This window comes from Gavia stellata, chromosome 10 (genome assembly GCF_030936135.1).
Source record: "Gavia stellata isolate bGavSte3 chromosome 10, bGavSte3.hap2, whole genome shotgun sequence".
NCBI classification, from domain to species: Eukaryota; Metazoa; Chordata; class Aves; order Gaviiformes; family Gaviidae; genus Gavia; species Gavia stellata.
Window position 1 is genome coordinate 16,778,742 of NC_082603.1, and position 23,896 is coordinate 16,802,637.

Sequence of the window (23,896 nt, forward strand, 5' to 3'; positions counted from 1 at the left end):
TTATATTAAATTGCATTCCAAGATACTGACATAAATTGCAGTCTATCTGAGATATTTTGCCCAGAAAAAGATTGAATGTAAATGCTGGAAAAGCCCCAAAATTATACGGGAGCAATTCTGCACTCACCTGTTGAAGTAACAAGTAACCACTGCCCCAGCAATCACCATTTGCTGACAGGCAAGAATGAATTCACTAGTCCAGATAAGGCCAATGAAATGATACCATGCCATGTAGCAAATTCCAGACAGAGCTCGGTATTCTACTTGTCCTTCTGAAGTAGTCTGTGCAGTACCTGGAGTTGGGATTACACCACTGTATTATTATAACACACCAGACAAGAAAAAAAAAAAAGTACATGTAAGTGCTTCTGTACCCTTTTTCTTAACTTTTCTTCAATAAAATTATTAAAAAAAATAAATTCAGGTGCTATTTAATTCTATCCATTCTAACAAAGTCCAAGAGCCAACATTTTGTAATCAAAATAGAATTTTGAAAAATAAAATCTTACAAAAAGCAAAAGCTTGAGTTTAAGTAGGGATTGAGATACAGCTGCCAATAAAGTCAAGAGGACAGCTACGAGTTAGTAAAGATTTCTGAGAAAACATTACTTAAGATTTGAGAAATCAAATGCTTCAGAAGTAAATGAAATCTTAATCTTCTTCATTCAAATTTGAAATAAACTCATGGTCAGTTATGAAATGCTTTAGATTTTTTTCTGTATGAAGCAATAGAGAAAGACTGCACAAAAATATTAAGGATGCGTAACATACCATTGCAACAAAACAGAATAATTATTTTAATTACTATTACTAATTAGAACCATGGCAACTAGTTTTCTGTTCTCTATACTTTGCAATCTTTGTGCAAAATACAAGCACATAAAGATGGCCTCTCCAAACAAAAAATAATAAAAAAAAAGCAAACATCTGTATGGTAGTATATGCTCCGGTGTTACTACTGTATTCAGGAACATTGACAAATTCACTTATTGAAGCTAAAAAAAAAAAATTCCCTCCACTTCTGTTAATAACAAAGAATTTATTCCATATTCAACAGATAGCTTTTCACAAAAGGTGGGGGTAACTCGGATAACTTAGCAATCAGACCTTTCTCTATGCAATCCTATTTATGACACTTGACTCTGAAGTCTAGTCGGGATAACGGCACTGGGACATTTGTTCCTAGTGAAAGGTCTCTAGGTCCATAACCTGCTCTTTTTTTAGTTTACCAAGCCTTAAGTCTATTAACCTTAAAGATAAACATGTTCACAGAATAAAACAATCTCTGGAGGTGAGCAGTTTCTTATTCTAACTCCATGAAAGAAATAACAAAGCGAGACACAGAGTTGTCTATTATTGCTAGAACAGCATTACAACTTAAGCTTTAATACTTCATGTATTGATTTGGTGGACTTGTCCGTGTTAGGTTTATGGTTAGACTCAATGATCTTAAAAGATCTTCTCCAACCGAAATGATTCTATGATTCTATGTTCTCCCACAGGACAGCACACCACCTTCAAGTTCAAAACTACCACAGATACAAAGCTATCTATGAAACAGTTGACCTAATTTCTGTCCTATTCTTTCCACAGCCACAGAGTTCATACTCAAGAATAGCTAAAAGCAGAAACAATAAAGATTTGTTTTCAGCAATACCACCAGGTTTAGACAAGCTTTATAAGTCTTCAGAACCAAGGTCTGTTTGTCTGTAAATTATGAAGAATAGTCACCTACCCCATAGTAGCACTGCAAAATTATTTTAAAGTCCTTTGAAAGGATCAAAAAATGCTAAATGGGTGCATAAACAAAGACATATGTTCTAGATATTTTATTTTCTGAAAGGTTATAAATTTTAGCTAAACAGGCAAGCTCTTTGCAGTGCTGTATGGTTGGTCATTCACACAAATACAGTTGCTTCCATTATCTTCAAATATATTTTAAGCCTGTGAAATGCAAGATACTTGAAAAAGTGAAAAAGCTACTACTCAGATCTCTTCTCACAAACTCTCAGCCATTCTTCCCCATCCCCTGCCTTCCTGGTTTTAAGTTTGGATGCAAAAGCTTTTTTTTTTTTAAGGGGTATTTTTGAGGATAGATGCATTTACTTTGGAACATTAAAATAAGCTGTGTGCTACACCATTCCTTCTTGTTCTGAATTCAAGGAACTTTTCATCTCCCTTACTTCTTTCAGAGGTTCTGCAGTTTTCCTGCAGCACACACAACTAGCCAAACATGCTCATTAACCATAGCCTTACCGAGGGAACTTATGCAAATGATAGGTCAATGAGATACAAGAAGGTCTCCTACCTCCCCATTTTTATGCAAAGACATTATGCCATTTCGTAGCAGAATTAAGCACATTTTCCACCGCACAATCCACCTGAACATTTCTTTTCCAAAAAAAGGCACATTTCAGGCTTTGCTTCTGCAGTTTTGTCATGAAGACTGACAAATGTATGGTAAACTAATTCTGCTTGCTTTTTACCAGGCTACTGAAATAACCACCTGCAGTAACAACAGTAATAGCTTTGTCTTTCCTGGCCAACCTTACACATGTGCACGTGCACAGCGCTGTGCTCTGCTGCATAGAAATCAGGCACATCCACCTGCGAGTTCAACATTGATCACTTTACTGTCTAGATATGGTAAACTGTTCTCGTTACTTCACAGAAATCTGTTAACCAACGTAAACATCAGTGTCTGACTAATTCCCTGTTTTGTGGGCCTACCGTGCATGCATAATTTTGTCAACAGAATTACATACAATGCTATTTTTCCTATGTCAGTCTTAGTAGCACAGATAAACTTTAAAGCTATCCTAGATACCCTCTTGAGAAAAGTATATGCCATTTTCCTCATCACCCCACTGTGATATATCTGTTCACACAAGCTAAACTTTCTCAACAAAGCCTTGAAATATGGTTTAATTTGTCAAGAGAATATTTTTCTCCAACTATATAATCACGAATCTTTCTGGTGTGCTATACATTCTTAGTGATAACATTAAGAAGTCAGTAAAGAACCGAAGATACTACAGCTGAATCACCAAATCTGAAAACCTCTGATCAGTACAAATGTTGATCTGCTGCAAATACTTCAAAGAAGTGTTGTTAACAATGCAAACAGGCACAAGTGTTTGCAGCAGAATTCAGAAGAGTTTCCCCATCTGCAGCCCAGTGCTGAGCCATTATGTCAGTCAGCACAGTGATGCAATGATACTAAAGTCAGTGTGCGCATGCAGTTATTATTAGCTACATTTTGGTACTTTCAGACTTATGTCAGATGCTCTTATTTGGCAACTGCTGCTGCAAGGTTTTGCTGATGCCTGGAGCAGTAGGCTGTTGCAAGGGACGAAAATTCCTAGGAAGTCTAGCTCAGCAATTTCCTTATCAGAAACAAAGAACCACTGACCAGAAAATACTGAGAGCCTGTTTATCAGTTCCTGTTAACATGAAAATATGACGTGCCCTTCCCACTGCTGAGTGAGGAAAGGTTCTGGCATCACACACTGAATCTTCATGCTTCCTGTAACCGAATTTATTGTGTTATTTTGTTTAGCTTTTTTCCATGTAGTGGTATTTACAGCTAAGCTAGCTGACCGTAATTGGAATGTCAAGGTCCCTGCAGAAAATACATTTTTATTGCTAGTTTTGCTACTGCACAGCTTCATATGGCAGTTTTATTGCTCACTTGCCTGTAGGATGCACCTTCATTACACACAAATCTCACACCGCCTTCTCCTCCTACATTACATGCATAGTATTTATGCCATGTGGACTTCACAGCTCCTGCATGCTGGAAAGTTGAAAGACATGCTTTGCTATGCCACATGGCCACTTCACTTCTGCGGCGAAATGCCACACAAATTAGTAAACAGTAAGACTCAATGACCCTAAGACATATCAGCTTTTCCAAAGCACAGCTGAATTCCATTCCTAGCCAGCTAATGGTTCTAACTGGTGCCACTGTTCGGGCTGTCTCAAGTCTCATGGAGTCTGGCATTTCTCCTACTTTTCTATGTTTGGAATTCAGTCAGTCTCTGCTGCTCTTACAGATTCTGAATTACCAAGATACTTAAGCAGGTGCCTACTTTAAAATGCATAAGTAGTCCCACCGATTTTAATAGGATTATCCATGTGTTTCAAGTTAGTCATGTGCAGAAATACCTTTCCAAGTGTGGGCTATAGTTTTCTATAGCTCCCAAGAAGTTAGTCTTTTCTCAGAATAACACTAACTTTTGGAGGGGATGTAAATAAGGTGCCTGTGTGGTCGCATAACGATCAGGTGCACCACAGCTGAAGTGAGGATCAAGTGCTCCAGAGCTGTAAGATGCAGGGATACTATAAATGTTATATAACCAGTGAAGATTCAAGGAAAATATTAAGAACAGGTGCACCACAGCAGCAAGCCAATTTCAATTGCCCATCTCTCTGTATTAGACAAAAACCTTATGTCTTTGTAAATGTTTCATTTTTTTCAGCTTTCTTGGTGTATTTGCGTTTAAAATAAAGTCTGCCTAGCCCCAGCAAATATATTTGTGAGAATAAAAAGTCCAAGTGTCAAAACCAAGAAAACCACCAGCTGTATTTTACAACTGAATCTTGGCTAGGTAACTATTTGTCAACGGATAAAACAAATTGCTCAAAGAGAGCATATCTTGGGAGATCTTCAGAGCAGTACTCTCAGCTGTTGCAAAAAGTCCCCAAAACTCAAAAAGCAAAAGAAATGTCTTCCATTTACAGGGCAATTGTAGAAAACTAGTAGAAAATACAAAGCTGTTCTGCCAATGCATTATTAACCATACAGTACCATATTTATTTCTTTTTACAGGATGTGTAAATACTAGTCATCCTAGAACAGCGAAACAACCCCCAACAAGCTACCTTACTGTGAGCTGCTTTAACAGGCAGCGTTTCAGATGACTCGTATTTGGGCTGAAAATTTGAAGTGAAATCTAAAGGAACATTCTCAATGCCAAATCTAGTCTACTATTCATTTGTCCAAGTTTTGAACTACAAAACAAATCTGAGATAGAGTTGAGAAGGTGGGGACTGGAAACCCGAACAACTATCTTACTTCTTGCTGACACAAACAAGGCAAACTTGCTGACACCGACCTCCTGTGTCACTTCGACAAATCTCCTCAACCTGAAAGCTGGATAAAACAATCCTTCACTACCTCCCCAGATCATTAAAAGCCTAAAATTGCCTTTGTTGTCTTCGAACTCCTCTCAGGAGGAGTTACTCCGTAATGAGAGCGGCTGTAAACAAGTGAGCAGCTGCCGGAGAAACCTTCTCACCTGACTGTACCGGCACCTAGCGGGCGCTGAGGCTGCTGCAGCGCATTCACACGCTGCTTACGGGAACCCCTCAGCCCCTGCACTTTGCCAAGAACTCCGTTTACACTTGTTGGGTAGCAACAGCCACCGTTTAACGCAGACAGCTTAACAAAAAGAATAATTACAAATACAAATGATAAAATCAATAGAATCGAGTTTTAACCCGAAAAATAATCAAGTATGTAGAGTGGCATTTTTCCATCCGCATTCTTGCTTAGGCTGTAACTTAGAATTGGTTTGGATTATTTATCAAAAGCACATTCTCTTCTAAATATTAACAAGCTGTTAACAGAAAAATCTTACAAGGATTGACATCTACACTAAAAATATCCTGGCAGAAGATCTCAGTCAAAACATGTGTTTTACTAGATTCCCCAAATGAGCAATATATTGACAGTTAAGTGCCGGGAAATGGCCTCCCCTTCTTACGCTACATCTGCAAAAAGTCAATTCTTTCAACAGTGAGAGCGTCCTAGGAACTTTAACATTGCTCCACTGTGCAGCAAGATTATGCTGCCTTCTGTACTGTACTGTTCCTATCACTTGCTGGAAACATCAGCATTCCTCTTATGCTAGGGAGAAGACAAAAAATAGAATACTTTGAGATGTGTGCTGCACTGTGAACGAAACAGCAAGTCATAAACTGTTTGAATCCTACTCTCCAAGCAGGCAAAAAAAAAGGTTGAATGGAAATGTCTAGCAGGAAACAGAGAATATAACCAATGAAAGAAAATGGCACAACATGGAAAAAGCATAAAAAGCCTCTCAAAGGCAGTTTTCATTGGGTTTTATTTCCCTGTGAATACATGTGGAATTTGCTTTCAGATATAGTGCACAAGTCACTACTTTGCTGCAAAGTCTGTAAAAGCATCCAGGAAATACCTGGCTCTTCTAATGATTGCTGCATTTCGAAAAGCTTTTGAATACAACAGATTCAGCTGGCATTTTCTAAATTTAGATTTAACAGGGGTAAGCTTCACACCCTTATGTGTACATATTAAGACTACCAGTGAATATTCCTGTGGGTAATAGGCCAGCTCAGTTTAACATCGAGGATGTAATATTTCCTCTAATAGTTCTTGTTAATTATTTATTTAGCAAATCTGTGTGTTATCATTAATTTTATTTACCTGCTACTAGATTTACTCTAGGTCATGTTTACCTTAAATTGCATCTGATCCAAGCAGGTGCATGAAATGAACAGTTGGTCGATAGCTCAGGAGACGCTCCTTTCTATAAAGGACTGGTCTGAACCAGTGATAAGGTACCCCACAAGGCCACTTTCAAAATTACTGCTGCCTGGCTGCTACGTGCATAAACGGGATGATTTTTGCAGAAAGCTAACAACCACACAAAGCTGTGTCTAGCAGGTAACGCTGCCTCTGTAAAGGGAAAATCCAACTCAGAGGAGTGTGGAGAAGGAATATCCATGACACTTAAAGCAAAGAGAATCTGCTTGGCTATTTAGTCAGCCAGAAATAACTCACAAAGAGACTGCAGGTTGGACATTTGGCCTTGCTAGGTCTGACCATTTTGCAGGAGAAGCAGGTTATCAGCCACACAAGTGCTTCAAGTAGCCATTTCTGACAGACATGAGCTACTGGGGGAAAGGCAGCAGAAGCAGAGACACCCTTGCAAACCTGCATGACTCTCCAATGAAAGCTGGAGGGAAACAGAACCTAGTCTGGCCTAAGCAACGGGTGAGTGATTTGCAATGCCAGCATGGACTCAGACAGACAGATTCTCATGTTACAAGCAAACTGGGTCTTGTATAGAGCCAGAATTAACAGGGTGAGACTGAGATGGAAGCAGTTGTGATGGAAGAGGAGTGAAGTACCTGATCCATGGAGGTGGGGAATACTGTCAGTTTTGCCAAATGGGCTCAGCCACAGAAAGGTTAGAGGATTTTCTGGCCTAGCAGGGATCTGTAAGCCTGTACAGAGTTACGGCAGCCACCATCTCAAGGGGTGGTGGAAACACAAGATAAAATGGTAACACATCAGCATTTGAAGAGCTAGGCTGCGTTTGGTTTTCCACGCAGAAATGACTGCCAAGATACAGAAAATAGAAAACCCATATAGGAATGACAAACAACTGTCTCTATCCACACCAATTCTGCATCAGCTCCAACCCATAGGACAACTGACTCCTAGCAGTGGTCCTAGAAATTTAAAATGAAAAAAAACCCCAACACCCAAATCATAACACTTTGTGGGACGTGGCTTAATGGGCATGGTGGTGGGGTTTTTTTTGGTTGATGGTTGGACTTGATGATCTTACAGGTCTTTTCCAACCTTAGTGATTCTGTATGTACAAAGACTGATGCCTGGATGAGGAGTTATCCCCAGAGCTACACAAGAGTTTAGCTTCCCTTCTTTGGGTGACATTGCACGGAAGAACAACCTCCCTCTCCCTTGGATGGCGTGATGCTGGGCCAAGGGACAGCATCCAAATTACCCCGGTTCAATCAGTGACAGATCTTATCATGGCATGTCTTATCAGTAATACCACTTCGATACTCAAAATCTGTTCTTGCAGGTCTTTCATAGTGATTGACTATTTCTACAGAGCACCTCCCCTACAGCTGCAAGAACCTCTGGATTAATCCAAATACTGTTGTACCAGTCTGAATAATGATAGCAGTTGTCACTAAACTACTGCTCAGAAACAATGTTCTGCCTCCATGACAATTGGAAATTGTTTATAGTCAGAGAAGATTAACATTCTCATTTTCTAACAATTGCAATAAAAGCTGTCTCCTCCCTCCTGTTACTTTCTTTATTTAAAAACATCAAACATATACTGTAGCTACCACAATCTTATAATAAATTAAGTAATTGAGAAAGAACAAAACTAAAGTCCACATATAGGAGCAAAAATATCTCTTCTGTAGTGCTATGACTCACAGAACTATGGCAACGCTGAATACTCCAACAAGCAGGGAAAAAATTAAAAAAGGAAAGCATAATACCACTGTGTAACAACGCTAGCCCACATTTTGTACACTAACACCAGGAGGTTCCATATTTAAGAAGTGAACTTGGGAAATAGATAGCATTCATCCAAAAGCGTGGAAAGCATATAATTACCTGCAGTTCCTAAGCTAAGTAGTACAGCAACCCAAAATACCCAGAATATAATGAGAATCAGAAAGGTCCAGAGTGGTTGGAACATGAGGAAAGGAATTCTGCCAAGGATTTTACCAACAATCCGAAAGAGCTGTACAGTGAACTGGAGCCTCTTTCTTAGTACAAGTATAAGGGAAAGCAGAACAACCTGTTACAGGAAATAAAAAGACAAATTACTGTTTTTTTTCCTTAAGAAAAGTATCAGAGTTGTCAAATGTGGGATCAGGCAGTACAAATTTCACAAATACATGACAGCAAGGCATTTTACACGAACCTACGGCGCACTGGAAAAGCTTTCTGAGGCACTGCCTATATCTTCAAAGAGCCTGTGGATTAAAACCTGATTTTCTGAAATCATTTACTACTGTTTCTTTAAAACAAAACAGGATTCATAAAACTGTAATTCACCCAATGGAAACAGTCTGTTTTGCTTTACAGCAAACACAAATGTACATTACATGCTATACATTGCTTTCACGTACCCTGTATGTCATGAACATTTAAACTTTCTTCCTACTCAGGTCAGCCTGCCACTGTTCACAATGGTAGGAGGACCAGTCCTTTTCTACAGAAAGGACAGTAGCACAACCAAACTAATTTGAGAGATGTGTATGTATGGAAGCAAAGCAGACATAAAATGAAACCTAATTTAAATAAATTATTTTTTTCCCAAAGTAAAAAACACCACCACCAACAAAACCTTGAGTCAAAAATGCCACAATGTTGCAGTTCTATGAACAGCGATTAAGAGAGAGGTTGGAATCTATAAAAAAATAAATGCAACCAGCGGCAGCTGCTTCACTAGATTTCTTGCCTGCTCTAGAAAGAAGCCATCAGCTCTGAAGAGAAACATAACCTGCAGCAGTGGATGTTCCCACAGTTCTACAAACGACAGTCAGTTGTACTGGAACATACATACATACAAAGGAACCTTTTCTTACCCCTTTAGTATCAACAGAAGTAAAAAGGTCATAACTCACAGAAGATATTAAAAAAAATCTGATCTGTGACACATTTATATTTGCAACGGTAAACCGTTAGACTGTCCATTTCTGGTGAATTCCAGTCTATGGATCCTACTCTGCTTTAAGAAAACAGAAGAACAATCACTTTGACAAATGTCTCATGAAGTACAAATTGTCTGTACACTCATATTGAGCAATGATTCCTTTAACATTGCAACATCAGAGTGAAAAAATCACTTTAACAGTTGCAAGCCACACTCAGATTTTCTGTTGGAAAACAAGATCAATGAGAGAAAAGCAGAATTTAACCCCATAACTTTACATCGAGACACCGCTGCCTGTGCTTCACTACCCCTTTCATTGTCTAAAAGAGCTGACACCCCTTTCTCCTACTGACAGGGTAGGCTGAATCCACAGATCTCACATTCGTATCGAGCCAGTGCCCCTCTGTTTGCTCAGCATGACTCTCCAGTTAGCTGATGCAGAGAAAAATGGCGATGGAACACAATTCTTGCATTTCTAGAAAACCAGTGCTAACACTATTTGTACAGGGTTGAAGTGTGGCAGAGCCCTGTGCTGACAAACAAATTTCACAAAGAAGCTATAAAACTATTTAAATGAGTGTAAGCAGATCTTATAATTGATTCTCATCTTCAAATTTGAAATGAGTGAAGAATTATTTTTACTGTTGCAGAACCACTACAGTTCACGTTTTCAAGTTACAGCCTCTGCCATTGCTTAAGGTAAAATGCTACTTACAGTAACTATTGTTGAGAAGATAGCATATCCAAGTAGAAATTTTACATTTTCCTTTTCTGTTTCCAAGTCAGTGCTGGGATCATTCCTGTAGTCATAATAGAGCCACCAGAGAACACCTGAGACAACTGAGCAAACAAGAGCAGCGTGAAGGTGGGCAGCACTCCCCAGGCTGCAGCACACTGCTGTTGGCAGGCTGATGTCTGCCTGGCCTCCCTCGTGAGTCTTTCGCCATTCCGCATAACCCAAGCTCAGCTCAGGAATACTGTCGCCTAGCAGAGAGGCACAGTATCAAAGATCACAGAGAAAATTCCCATAATGGTCTGTTAGTCTGAGGTAAAACCACAGCAGAACGTTTGGTTTTCTTGCAGTTATTCTAAAGCTCAGGCATGTAATTTCATTGAGGAGATACAAAGCTAACTTTCATAGAATGACAAGCTTTAGCTGGACACATTCCTATAGTTCTCCCTTTCTAAAGCAGGTAATGTAAAACTTCACTAAACTGTCTTTGAAACAGTAGCATATTAATGACTGCGTTCATCTGCCAAAAGAAATGTTGTTTCCAGGAATCTATATAAAAATAAAAATCACCATCATCCCAACACTCAGCAGCTGGAACAGCACAGCTAGACCTTGGCACCCAAATGCAGACAGGGCTCAGTTTGCAAATGGCTGCGGTAAGCTTAAGGTTACTGAGGATGGCCATGGAGAAAAATGATAGCTGTTTGTTCAGCTGCCTCTCCTTCAGCTCAGTGAGATGATCCATTTAACTAAGCATATGCTAAAAGGTAAATATACTTACATAACAACCCAAATACAACCAGTGCAATCAAAGTATGGACCAGAAGTGTCCGAATGAATCTGAAGGCTAAAACCAGTATAAAAGAGAAGGCTGAAAAATACACAAAGTAAGTTTATTATGAGTGTTACAAGCCATTTAACTTAACTCTTATTTACTTTAAAGATACATTTAAGGTTCTTGCAGAATTTGGCCTTTTATTTTTAAACAGCGGTCTCAAAAGCAACCGCATTTAGTAAAGCTGGCAACCTTTATAACATTTAAACCACACAGCTACCGGTAACTTACTAATAATGAACTTATAACTGAAATAATTTCACCTTGGGAATTATGAGCTTTTCAATAAGATTTTGTATAAGATTTAAGTTAAAATGTTCATGCTGATGCCATTTTTTTTTTTCCATCAACAATTTCTTAGTCCCCTGAAATGAGGTATATGATCATATCAAGGAACACAGAATCTGGTATTTCTTAGAGCTGTATTTCATCAGTCTATTAAATGCCTCCTGATAAAATACAATCACTCTTTCTTAAAAACAACTCTGCCCAGAAAATATGAAAAAGATCACTTTTAAATTAAAAATATAAAGTTAATAGAAACATTTGAAACTTCACATTTTAATTGAATATTGTTACTCACTTTTTATTTATAACCTTACCTAGTGCAAGGACAGTCAGTCCTATCACAGTATCTCTTCCTGCCAATATTCCACTCAGAATTCGGTGAAAAAGATCGATTTCATTAACCATACTTATTAAGACAGACACATATTTGGAATAGCATTCAGGATTTTGTGGAACACATCGATTAAATAACGGAAAAGATTTACTGGAAGGTTAAAAACAAAGATGGTAAAAAATATTATTTACTGGACAAATAGTTTCAAATTCACAGAGATCCATTCCACCATTCTCTTTCAAGCACTCTGCAGTACCCTACGAGCATGCTCAACACAGTTTCACAGCCACAGCTGGCCAGTCTGATCTGTAACCTGGCAGGCATCCTCCCCGCCCAGGAGGAGCCCTTGCACATGGAATCTGACACAACAAGGCACTGGGCATGGGAGTGGTCTGTGACAAATAGTTTTATGTTTCATCGGCAAAATAAACTCCTAGCAGAATCATGCTTATATCACTGTACCAGAACATCCATTCAAGATCAAGCTAGGAGAAAAAATTAACTACTATCTATCTCAATCACCATTAGCATGTAGCTCCTATCCCCATTCTAGTCCTGGCTTCACCTGCTTTGCTCCCATGTGTTTATGTAAAATCTAAACTCATGCTAACATAGCTGTAAGCTACATTGTTGTAGATAATTCTAGACTACAACCACTTTGCATTGTTTTTATGATACTTACACAGTCTAAAAGCCACATCAAAACAATGTTTGTAAGGCACAATTAACACCACCAAATATTTACATATGAAATTATTTGGCACTCCCTGCCCAGCTTCTTGAATATATTTATTGTCCCACTTTGGCAATGCTGCACTACAACAGTCAAAGGCATATTCATACCTAAAAAAGAAAGGTTTGTTCATCAACAGTTAAAAACTTCTCTGACCAGCTTTGCTTCTACTGTGAAATATTACTGTGCAAGATTAATAACTGCTGAGTTCCTTGCCAAACAGAAAAAAAGCCTAACAAGTTGAAGAAATAAGTAAAACATGACATATTTTTTCATCGGTTTACATGCTTTTCTTTGATCCACTGTATGTAACGTTTTTATGTGTCTCCTGCTCTCTTCTGTTTGCTTTTTTCCTCTATTTTCTCTTGTTCAGAGCAGATGACTTAGCTCTGCAAACATGCAAATTCCAATTCTTTGCTGTATTTTCATGACACAGTGGAATTTTAAATCATGGGTTTAAGGATTTTGACTCACAAATGCCAAATGTTAAAGACAGTGCCACCCACAGACCTGTGCTTCAAGCCAGCTGGCTATGAAATAATTCTGATGGAAATTTCTGGGTTCAGGATAGTAAGCAAGGCCCAAGACCACAGCTCCCCTTCCCTGGCATTGAGGGATAGTGCAAAAGTTGGTGCAGGAGTTAAGTCGCTCCTCATATGGAGTCCTTTTCCCCTGATTTGGAGGTACCCTGAAGGGTAGAGGAACGGAGGGAATACAGTCCTTGTTCATTCTGTGGGACCGGACACTGCCGTGTTCACAGGCATACATGAGAACTCCTAAGAATACATTTACAAAAAAAAAAAACCAACAAAGCAAAACCATTCTGACTGTAAAGCACCAAGTCAAATACAAAACGTGGGGAAGTAACAATCCTTAGGAAGCTGTTTCGACTCAAGGGTGTTGTAAAGTACCCAGTAATTCTTACCTTGGTGGAACTGGCAGTGTGGGACACAGCTCAGCTGCCTTTGGATTTAGTGTGTAACTGGAAATGTTCAGGTTGTAAATGCAAAGACAAGAACCTAAGAAGGAAAAAAAAAAAGGTAACTTAATATTAGTTAAAGTTTTAGAGAACAATGTATTATCAATTAAGTTTTGTTTACAATTCTGCTTTCATCCCTTAGCAGGCCATATTCACCCTGATATTCCAGTGGGAATGTAAATAACAAATTAGTTAATTGAGTAAATCTAAAGCAACCTCTGTGGAATCTTTTGCCTCCTAGACTTAACTATAATTACCATTTACTGATCTTCCTGGAGGGCGGGCACACTATTTGCTCCACAGTGCAATACTTCAGCCTAAACACTTACTCATTAAGATAACAGAAAAACCTAAAATGACAGAAGCTACACTAGAACTGGGTCCCTCATGATTTAGAACAGAATATACATCTACACAGAAACTAAACATTTCCTGGGCTGTAGGCTAAATGCTACCAGGTACTTTGCTAATAATGCTCTGCTCCATTATATAATGCTTCTGGGAAAGAAAGGCTGGATACATTGAAGCCATTCAAAATGCAATACTGCCCTCTCCCTGGAGATAAACATGCAAGCAGTTTTAGCGCGTAGATGGAATTTCATGCTATTATATTCAGTTACACTGAAAATACTTATATAATATCACAGGTGTTTACAGCTTTCTGTACATACCAGAGGATGGCAAAATACCCCAAAATGAAATTAAAACAAATGTTGTCAATTTAAATAGCAATACTTGCCAAACAAAACAACAAAACAAAAAAGAATGGAATTCTGACCTCCAATAAAAATAGCGACTAATATTCACATGGTCTGCAGTTTACGCATACCCTATGGAGTAAGGGTTAGGCTACAGGTTTTCATGTTGGACATGAATGAACTGGAGCTGCCTCTTCTGCACAACAGCTACTTCTGTCATCATATACATCTTGAACACCAGAATAAAATAAAAAAAAATTATAGGTGGAATAGCAAACTTTGGGATCTGATGTCTAGATAAAAACACTTGTGTATCTCTGGAATTAATAATTCCAACATAGTTTTGATTAAATTTAAAAGAAGCAGCTGGACAAGTTTCTCGAATAGCATATGAGCTCTGCTCACCTACTGGCACCCCCACCAAACTACACTAGTTAATTTTCAGCAGCCAGTTTTCTGCTGGATAATCTCAGCATGGTGCAGGAATTAATCAACAACTTTTGAATTTGCATAAGAGAGCTGTAACATTTCTAGAAACTATGGCTTTGAAATAAAGCAGAAACAAGACATTTTATTTTCTGTTGCCATGGACTGCTCAGGAAATTAACAGTAAGAAATTACTCCCTAGCGTAGCAAACAGAAGAATAACAAAGTGAAAGCCAGTGAAAGCTGCTCAACTGTTCTACAGATACACTAAGATATTCATATTCCCTGTTGCACACCATTATTCCTTGCAAAACTCTGGAGGTCTTCCAAAGAGTTGAGTTGCTCTTGTGGACAACTAGACACGCACAAGGAAACTGAATTGATTTTGAGGCTTTGAATTTCCAGGCTGCATGAATTCAGAAAGAACACATACCTAGGAAGAAAAAAAGATCCTCTTTTCAAAAAACAAAGTTTCTGGGTTTTATAGGTTTAAATTCTGAGCCTTCCTTCCACCTTTTTAAAGCACCACACACCAAATGAAACTCTTTTTCCCACATATAATGGAAAAAAAATTGAGTTTGAAGTCAGAAGCTAAGAAGTAATTTGAGAGCATGCTACATTTTTATACTTCACTGTATGTTCTTAAATGGGATGAGAAGCTGCCAAGGTGGATGCAATTCTACAAGCACTAGTTCATGGAAGTCAACAGAATGACTGGAAACTTCAACATGGAACTTCCTTAAGTACAAAGATTTGCCACATAGAATGACTGCTGGTTTGGCTGAAGTCCTATTTAAGACCTTGTTTTATAAGAAGCCAGCATAAAGCAAAACAGCGTAGCATATTTTCAAATTCCATCTTAACTTTTTAATTTCATTCACTGTTTTGCACCATTTTCACACCTTTTTTTTAACCTTTCAATATAAGCAAGTATATATATACATATGTATGTGATTGACAACTAGAAGATGTGTATCTTATTAAGTTCTCAAACATTTGATTTGTTTAGACATTATGTGATGTACTTACTTTTTATTAGTCATGTCCTGTCCAGAAAGTGGTGCCCCTTTTACAGGAGCATTCTTCCTACCACATACGTTCCCGAAGCTGTCATATCCAAGCACAAGTCTTTCTGTGGCACCAGCCATCACAGCATAGCCAGTTACAAACATCTGTTAAAATATTTTTTAATGTGAAATCATGCTACGATAGCTTTTCCTTCCCATTCAATAAACATTCCCTTTACCCCATGCATTTTTGTCTTGTGGATGCAAACTGTTAAATCTAAAATTCACCTTTCTGCACAAGGATGGAGCAAGTCATATGGACAAGTTCAGCCCTGTTGCCTCCCTAGAGCTTTACCTCATCTGTTGCTGAAAGTATATAAATTAAGCAGAGTATCACAGGAGAAGAAAGATAGGGCTCCTGATTAAAATAATAGGAAAACAGTAATAAGGTGCTAAACACTACCTCTACCGAAGTCTGTCACTAGGCAAGGTCACTCAAATGGTAATTTTTCACATGTGCTCACTGCTTCTCGTTTTTCAGAGTGACCTTCAAGACACACCTGGGCAATATAGCTGCTGAAACGTTGAGCCCTTGCAGCTGCTAGTGAATTTAACCAGAGGTATATTTTAAACACATAAAGTATAATTAAAATGCAGGTTACCTGAAATTTCAGGAACATGCATTCCTTAACACATGTGAAAAACCTGGAGAGAGCCACACTGGGGACTTAGGTGACACTGCAGTCATCTTTTAGATGCTCTGCTGTCAGATCAAAGCCCCAGCACATCAGCTCCCTGTAAACCGCAGGGGCAGCTGTGCACATCTGTTGGCCAAGTAGCAGCAACGCTTAGTCCATATAAGACACTCTGCCTAGGAATGCAGCTTAAACCCTGCTCAGGTACCCCATGAGGGCCAAAACACCCCTTGCAAAGAACCTTTCCAAGTGCCTAGAAGCAGCAGTTCTTCTTCTGGGAAGCTGGTGAAGTCCCGAGCACTACTTTACCCTAAGGCTTATTTACAGCACTCCAGCTATTGAAGAACTCAGTGATTCAATCGTCTCCTGTGTCCCGTGGGGTGTAAACCACATTTCACTCACACCAAGGACAATACACTAAGCTCTATGGCTACATGCCAACCGCTGGCAGCAGCAAGTCTTCTCAGTCCCACATTAACCACGACGACTTTGCATGGATATTGTTGAACACCAGCTGTGCTGGAGACAGATAGCACATATCAGATCCAGCACAACTGCTTTCTTACTTAAGGTTTAGAGCCTTTATTTGTTATTCTACTTTTAACACTTGTGACTAAAGATGGGATCTGGGCAAAAACTGAGTCTCATACACAAACCTGTAAGTACATGCTTCCTCAGTCCCCAATGTAGTCTTACTTTCACTTATATGTTTGCAGTCTAACTAGTTAAATAATACATTTTTTTAAAATTATGACTGCATGTTAATGCCGTCTCATACGGAGATCTTTGTAGAGACTCCACAATTGAAGCTGACGTACTACTTGTGTATGTGGTATTTGTTACAATAACAAAATATTTTCAGATCCAGTTTATTTACATAGGAAATACTTGTTAATTATTAATTTTTTCTCACAAGAAAAAGGAGAAAAGAGCTGGCATTGTAACTCAACCTGAAATATGCTTTCAGAAAAATTCTGGCATTCCTTCTAAAGACGGACATTACAGGTCCATTGCCATCAGTATGGCAAACACTGTGGGCATGTGAATTACTTTCTTTTTAAGTGCAGAATGCTGGATACAAGACATAAATATTGTTAAGTAATAGATGGCTGTATGACTGCTGGAGGCGTGTGTCTATACGTGCCAGGGATATGCATTTCCACAGAATTACTAATGTGGTTTCAATTTTTTTCACTATGTGAACAAATCAGTGTCACCAAAAAATTTTTAATCTTTCAAAAAATAGGATCAAGCAAAAGAAAACAAATGCATGTATGCAATAAGCTATTTCACAGAAACTGAGCAATAAAAACAGTGTGAGAAAACAACAAAAAAAAAATCCATAAATCTCACCATTGGACAGGTTTAATTTTTGGATTTCCGTCCACTGATCAAAGCACTAAGCATAAGACCTATCCTGTACACAAAGTTCAGCTTCAGCTTATACAGTATTCAAAATGTGTATGTATTCTTCTGCATTAGCTTCCATTAAAAGAGTTATTAGGAATCGAATTGAAAAACTGATTAATAGTGTATTCACGAGAATCCTGAGTAGCCTCAGACATGTAATGAAAAAAACATTCATAAGCCAAAGCCTGTTCCCAAAAGCTTGCATGGTGTTCTAAGCACAGGACAGATAGTGACAACATCAGTCGCACACGTTGCAAGGTAATAAGACTACAATGAATGAGATAAGTAGAAATAAGAGCCCAATCCAAGCCTGGACTAATTTACAAAAAAGTGAATTCTAAATAACCCAGCCCTGCATTTACATAGCATCTAAAGAATATGGGCAGAATTTCGAAGTCTGTGTAACAGACGCTGCAATAAAGCACTGCACTGCCGCAAAGGTCAGTTCTGTGGCAGTGCGATCCTGGGACCCTAACACTTGTGCCCATGATAATTTCAGTTTAGATTGAGTGTACCACTGTGCAGAATCCCCTTAACTTTGGATGTGATTTTTCTTTCAGAAAAAAAGCATGCTTACCAAACCAGCCCAGAAAAGAAAGAAGAGGAGCAACCAGAGAGTGTCTGTGCACTTTCTGTAAATGACTGGTCTCCATTCCCTTAGTTCAGAAACACTATCCCCAGAATCCTAAAATGAAACAAAGAAAGAAAAGAAAAAAAACCAAACTTGCTGTGAAATTACAGTCAAGTTCCAAACGTCTGAGATTTCTGAAAGAGCACAACCTTGCACTTAAAATGCCGAACACCTGGTAGCTCTCTGCTGGCAACAGCTGCGCAGCTCGTCCGTAGCGAGCTGCGCCGCCACCCCACCGCCTGCCTGCAGCCCCGCACCGCCCGGGGCAGGCCTGCCCCCGCCACACGCAGCCCGCTGCACCGCCGCGGGCCCAACTTTCTCTCCCCGCCCCTCCCGCTGCTCCGGGCACCGCTCCGGCCCAGCGCTCACCTGCTGCCAGCCCCCGCGCCGCTCCATGCTCCCGCCCGCCGGGCAGGGCCGGGCCGCGCCGCGCCGCCGGGCTGCGCGGGGGCGGCAGGCGGGCCTGGGGCGCAGCCGGCTCGGCGACCGCGGCGGAGCGACGCTCGCTAGGGGCCGGGGCCGGGGCCGGGGCCGGGGCCGGGCCTGCCCGGGAGGAGCGCCCCGGCCGGGCGGTGGCACCTCCCGCAGCTCCTCCTGCCGCTGTGGCCGGGCACTGCCAGCCCCGTCCCGACCGCCCCTCCCGGAGCCGCACGGCGAGCGGGCCGCGGTCCCGCTGCGCAGCTGCGTTTGCGGGTGGAAACGGCATTTCTCTCCCCGAAGCTCAAGTGCCGGCGGCCGGCGGAGCTCGCCTGCCCTACATTGGTACAATCAGTCTCTCCGGCCAGCCGGATGGGGTGCTCTGGCTGGGGCAAGCAGCGCTCGGGCACCGCTGTCCCCAGCACTGCGGCCGACGGGACGGCTCCCGGGCGGCTGCCGGCCCCTCCGCGCGCCGGAGGGCGGCCCGGGGCAGCGCCGCCGCGGGGAGGCCGTCTCCGTCCGGCCCCGCAGGCTGGGCAGGGCTTGGGGGCAGCGCGCAGAGAGAGGGGCGGGCTGAGCCTGCAGCTCGTTCACAGCCCGCCAGGTTACAAATGGGCACTGGCCTGAGTGGGAGGTTTATTTTTCCCTGTTAGTTAGTTTATTTACGGGAATAACTGTAGATTTGTTACTGCCAGTACAAAATGTGGGCCGTTTCGTTGTCTAAAGCCAACTGATACTCATAGCTGCTTGGCTGTTTTGGCTGCATTATCAATTTACAGTCAGCTTTTGTTTGTTTGTTGTTTGTACAGTTACATTACACTGACATGTTATGTTACACTGTAATTACCTCTCGCGGATGTCCATATGAATTTTGCATGCACGGGAATAACCACAGTGAATTAGATCAGTGCTTGTAACTTGAATGACCAATGAACCCAGAAATCATTAGCCACTTTTAATAACCTGTTTTCTCAGTGCTGTCCCTGTTGTGGTTTTATTTATATGTTCACTAAGTTCAGCTCAATAATCTAGAGAAAATTAATATTACAAATTGAAAAGATATTAAAAGTACATTTTTGTTCCCTTCCTGACAGTCAAGGGAAAAAATGTCCTCTTTAAGAAGTAATACAACATCTGCGACTGCAATAAAATTGAATCAAATTGAAGGTATTTTGGAAAGCTGTTTAAGAACTGGTGCATCTTGTACAGGAGACAGTGTTAGGCTGGTTTTGCTTAGAAAAAAGAACTTATTTCAGTTCTCAGGTGAAAATGCAGAATGAAACTTCAGTGACATAGATGGAAATTGGTAATATCAGAAACAGAGATTTAAAAAAAAGAATTAATCTCTGCTCCAGAGCATTTCAGAGTCCTTCTAAACTAACTGGAAATAAATGCATTTTTCAAAAAAGTTAACTTGTCCAATGTTTCTCAGATTGACTTTTGAACTGATTTAACAGAGCTCAGTACAATTATGATTTAAATTTACCTCCCCTTACCCCAAGAAGTGGTTCTGAGAAAACATGACAGAAAGATTTCTAAAAACTCCGTGTCTTACAAAGGATTTATTAAACCATTTAATTTCCAGCCAGCTCACAGCTCTCGTCTTTATCAGCATTGTACCTTTTAATGCTCATTATTCATCAATTTGTTGAGAGTTTTCATAATGTGTGTGAAATTTAGAATGAAATTCTAAAATTTAATATATGTTGCAAAAGTAATTTTGTGTCTATAGAACCTAAATAGAGAAAATAACTTTTCCTTCACTTTGCTTTATTGCACTTTAAAAAAATGTGCAAAAAAGTAATTTTCCCTTGAAATACAAATGCAAAATTTCATGTGAAATGTAACTTTTTTCCACAAGAGAAATTTAATATTTTGATTATATCAAGAAAAATAAGCGAAGTTATTAATAATTTTTAACCTAGACAGAAAGAGTAACCTCATTATGTGATTAAGAAAAATCATTCTAAAAGAATAATGCCAATGATGAAGGCTGATATTAGAATTTGATGGCTTGTTGTCATCACATGCTAATATTAGCTTTCATTGTTGATCTGCCCCTTTTTGAATGATTCTCCTTAAGCTTTGTGTTACATTCTTATTATGAATAAAGGAAAACAGCAAGTGGAACAAATATTTTTAATAAAATCCAGATTCCAAGCAACTGAAATTCATGGAAAAGCACTGGAATCAGGAGTAAGGCCTCATACCAAGCGATATCAATCATAATTCTTGTATTCCTTCAATTAGCCTAGGAAAAGTTATCTTATACTCCATAGCAAATAACTCAGGTTTAGAATATGATCTTTTTAAAATTGTAAATTAAATCTTTTAATTGTAGTAGGTTTTTTCCTGAATTTCAAATGATCAAATAATTGATTTATTCTATTTAGTAACAGATGAGTAATTTTATCATGTGTCACTAGGTGGTGCTCTGCTCCTTGTTTAGAGTTACAATACAGCATTTCGAATTGGTGAGAAGAGGCTTATGCTATGGTTAGCCAGTATTCATAAAAGAGGATTTTCATGTTACAGTTGAAGAGAATACCAGGCAGAAAGGCTCAGATTGGATAAGGGATTTAAACATCCACATCGAAAATGTAATACTGAAAACTCTTGCTTGTTGTTTGTCCCATCCTGCAAGTGCCCAAATTGCCAAGATCCATTAACGATTTTAAACTTTCTGCCTTACCACTTTCCCAGGAAGCAGCCTGGTTCTGCAGCTGAGTAGTTCAAGCACTCAGGGGCAGTAGGGAGTTTTAGAATTGACATTTTGTAGGACTGATCCAGTTTAACCTGAAATAGAAATGAGAGAAAAAAGAGTTCTGGAGAAAGAGTAAGTATTGGGTTACGGAACTGTTCCTTTTATGAGAGCACTAATGACTTGGCCAGAGAGGTTTACACTGGCTTGTGCTCTTTCTCTCTCTCTGGTGAGAAGCCCAGGTTGGAGCCTTGGGTCTCAATCCCCTGGTCTACGTGCACAAGATGCTGACTCTATAATATGCTTCATCTAAGGCTTGTACCCAACTACAGCCACTTTCCTGGGAGATTAGTATGATGAGGGTCCACAGTCACTTATGAGTGTTCATTGCTCTCTCGAGTATGTAATGTTTCTTGTAAAGGCAAAAAAATATTTAAAATTCTGGAGTACGAAGGAACTCACAGTGATTTAACTGAGAATTAAAACAGTAACCATCAACCTGCTTGGTGTGTTGTGGTGGGGCAACCACGTGAAGGGAGATTAACATTTACATTTTCAAGACTACTTGTAGTTTTTAAGAGCTTTTTTACATGTTACCCATCTTCAGACATGTTTATCAGCATCAGCAACAGAAATACTGCAGCAATGAAAACTCATGGGCATTTTTCTCTGGTTTCGATTCAAGGGTTTTTCCCAAAGTCACTCAGAATATTTAGAAGGAAACCAGACATAAACTCAAGCTTCCTGGCCCCAAGCCTCTGCTTTAATCACAAGGTTCTTATTATTTGAGTGCTGTTTATTCACAGAGAATGAATCGTGGTGCTGCCTGCACTTAAGGCTTGACTTTCTTACCAAGAAACTTACCTGGTTAAAACTGGGACAGGAATGTGGGTTGGGAGAGGAAGGTCTTAAAATGAAAGCATGACAGTTCCTTGCTAGACTGGTTAAATGAGATGACTGCCCCTATCTGTATCCCTTTCTGGGTCAGACAAGGAACAAAGCCCAATTACTGGAATAGCAGGACACGACAACTGAAAAAGTCAACCTAAAAGCAAACATTTTCTACCTAATTAGAGAAGATGCAGCTGAGCATAATTTCCATGACTCTCAAATGATCTTGCTTATGTACAGTAGCTTAGCAAGCAGGCACTATTCTCCATATGTAGCTATGTTACTTGGAATATCCTGAATTGAAACACGCAGAGACTGAATATAATGCCACCTATTATGTTCAAGCTGCTAGTCAGGTTTTCTGACAATTTCCACTCTAAGACCTGGTGTTTATGACCTTGTCTCACTTGAAGCATTCAGTCTGAAAATTCTCATGGCAGGTGCTGAAGATTTTTGGACAACTTCAGCATAAATTATTCAGTCATTTCTAAGAATGAAATTAGACAAGCAGATGCTATGGTATCCCCTTTTTGGGTAGTAGTAAAGAAATTCTTATACATGATTTCGATCAAAGATCTTTAATGGACAAGGAGAAAGAAGTGCATTCTGCTTTTTCTCATGTCTGAGAAACTTCATCCACATTTGCCCAAATCACTTTGATAAATCACAGTGTATGCTCAGTCAACTTGCTGAGGTTCATAGCTAAGGAATCTGAAGACTGAGTCTGCATGTTGTACTGCTGAGCCTGCCTGAGACAGTTTGGACTACCCTGAAATGTGCTTCTGACCTGCCACATACTTTCACTGTTTTGCCTGTGCCTCAGTGATTGTCCTGATGGTGGCAAGGCACAACAGACAAAGGATTCTGAGATGAATGTAAAGAAAAAGAAAAGGAGAAATGGCTATTGCTGTTAAACAGCTTCTTAGAGTTGATAAGGAATACCTTGGTTAATAAGGAAAGCAGGGCCTAGGAGCTCTCTGAGAACAATTAGGGGACTCAAAAAGGTCAGTATCAGGAAGGATCATTAAAGCATTTAACTTCGTGCTGTACAGAGTGGGCTATTATGCCTCTGTTAAGCCACAGTAACTGTGGCTGATGAAAGGCAGGACTGGCTCAGCAAAGACATTAGAAACAGAAGTCTTAAAGGAAAATGGAAGGCTATGACAGTAGGGGAATGGCAGCCAGAGGGAGAAGGTGGACAGAGGACTGGCTGGCGAGGGACAGCATGCAGAATTGGAGGGAAGGGTAGGACTAGATGTGAATGAGGCTACGAGCCAGGAGGAGAAGGCTGGAAAAGGGAGGTAAAGAATGAACAAAGAAGGAACTTGAGAGCTAAGGGATGCTAGGATTGGTATAGGGAGGTATACGACTGGCCAGGGAACAAGAGGGTAGATCAGAGAAGCATGAAAGCTATGTGGGGATTAAACAAGCAATAGTGCAAGTCCTGAAGGTACATGAAAGATTAAGACTGTGGGGAATGAGCAAAGGAATCCAGATCTGCTACCACTCCCTTTCACAGCTGGAGTATCATCTTTCTTTCCTCTGCTGTCAGCAGACATCCACAATGCTGACTTGAAAGTGCCCTGTCACACTCTAGCCTGACTAACAACTTAAATCACCCTACCAGGTTTCTGATCAGCCT

The 23,896-nt window shown here is 39.9% G+C and overlaps 1 protein-coding gene across 1 annotated transcript in view; it reads right to left on the reverse strand.

Moving 5' to 3' along the window:
* The window catches only part of SLC44A3 (solute carrier family 44 member 3), a 45,183-nt gene extending 22,494 nt beyond the window's left edge, over positions 1-22,689 (reverse strand). Inside the window, exons 1-11 of the mRNA XM_059821766.1 lie at positions 22,662-22,689; positions 21,277-21,281; positions 18,192-18,299; positions 15,532-15,674; positions 14,799-14,935; positions 13,325-13,418; positions 11,647-11,816; positions 10,991-11,080; positions 10,192-10,316; positions 8,429-8,615; positions 128-293 (exon numbers count right to left, since the gene is read on the reverse strand). Coding sequence (XP_059677749.1) covers positions 128-293; positions 8,429-8,615; positions 10,192-10,316; positions 10,991-11,080; positions 11,647-11,816; positions 13,325-13,418; positions 14,799-14,935; positions 15,532-15,674; positions 18,192-18,299; positions 21,277-21,281; positions 22,662-22,689 — 1,253 coding nt within the window. The remainder of the gene's footprint in view (positions 1-127; positions 294-8,428; positions 8,616-10,191; positions 10,317-10,990; positions 11,081-11,646; positions 11,817-13,324; positions 13,419-14,798; positions 14,936-15,531; positions 15,675-18,191; positions 18,300-21,276; positions 21,282-22,661) is intronic.
* Between the last annotated feature and the right edge of the window lie 1,207 nt (positions 22,690-23,896).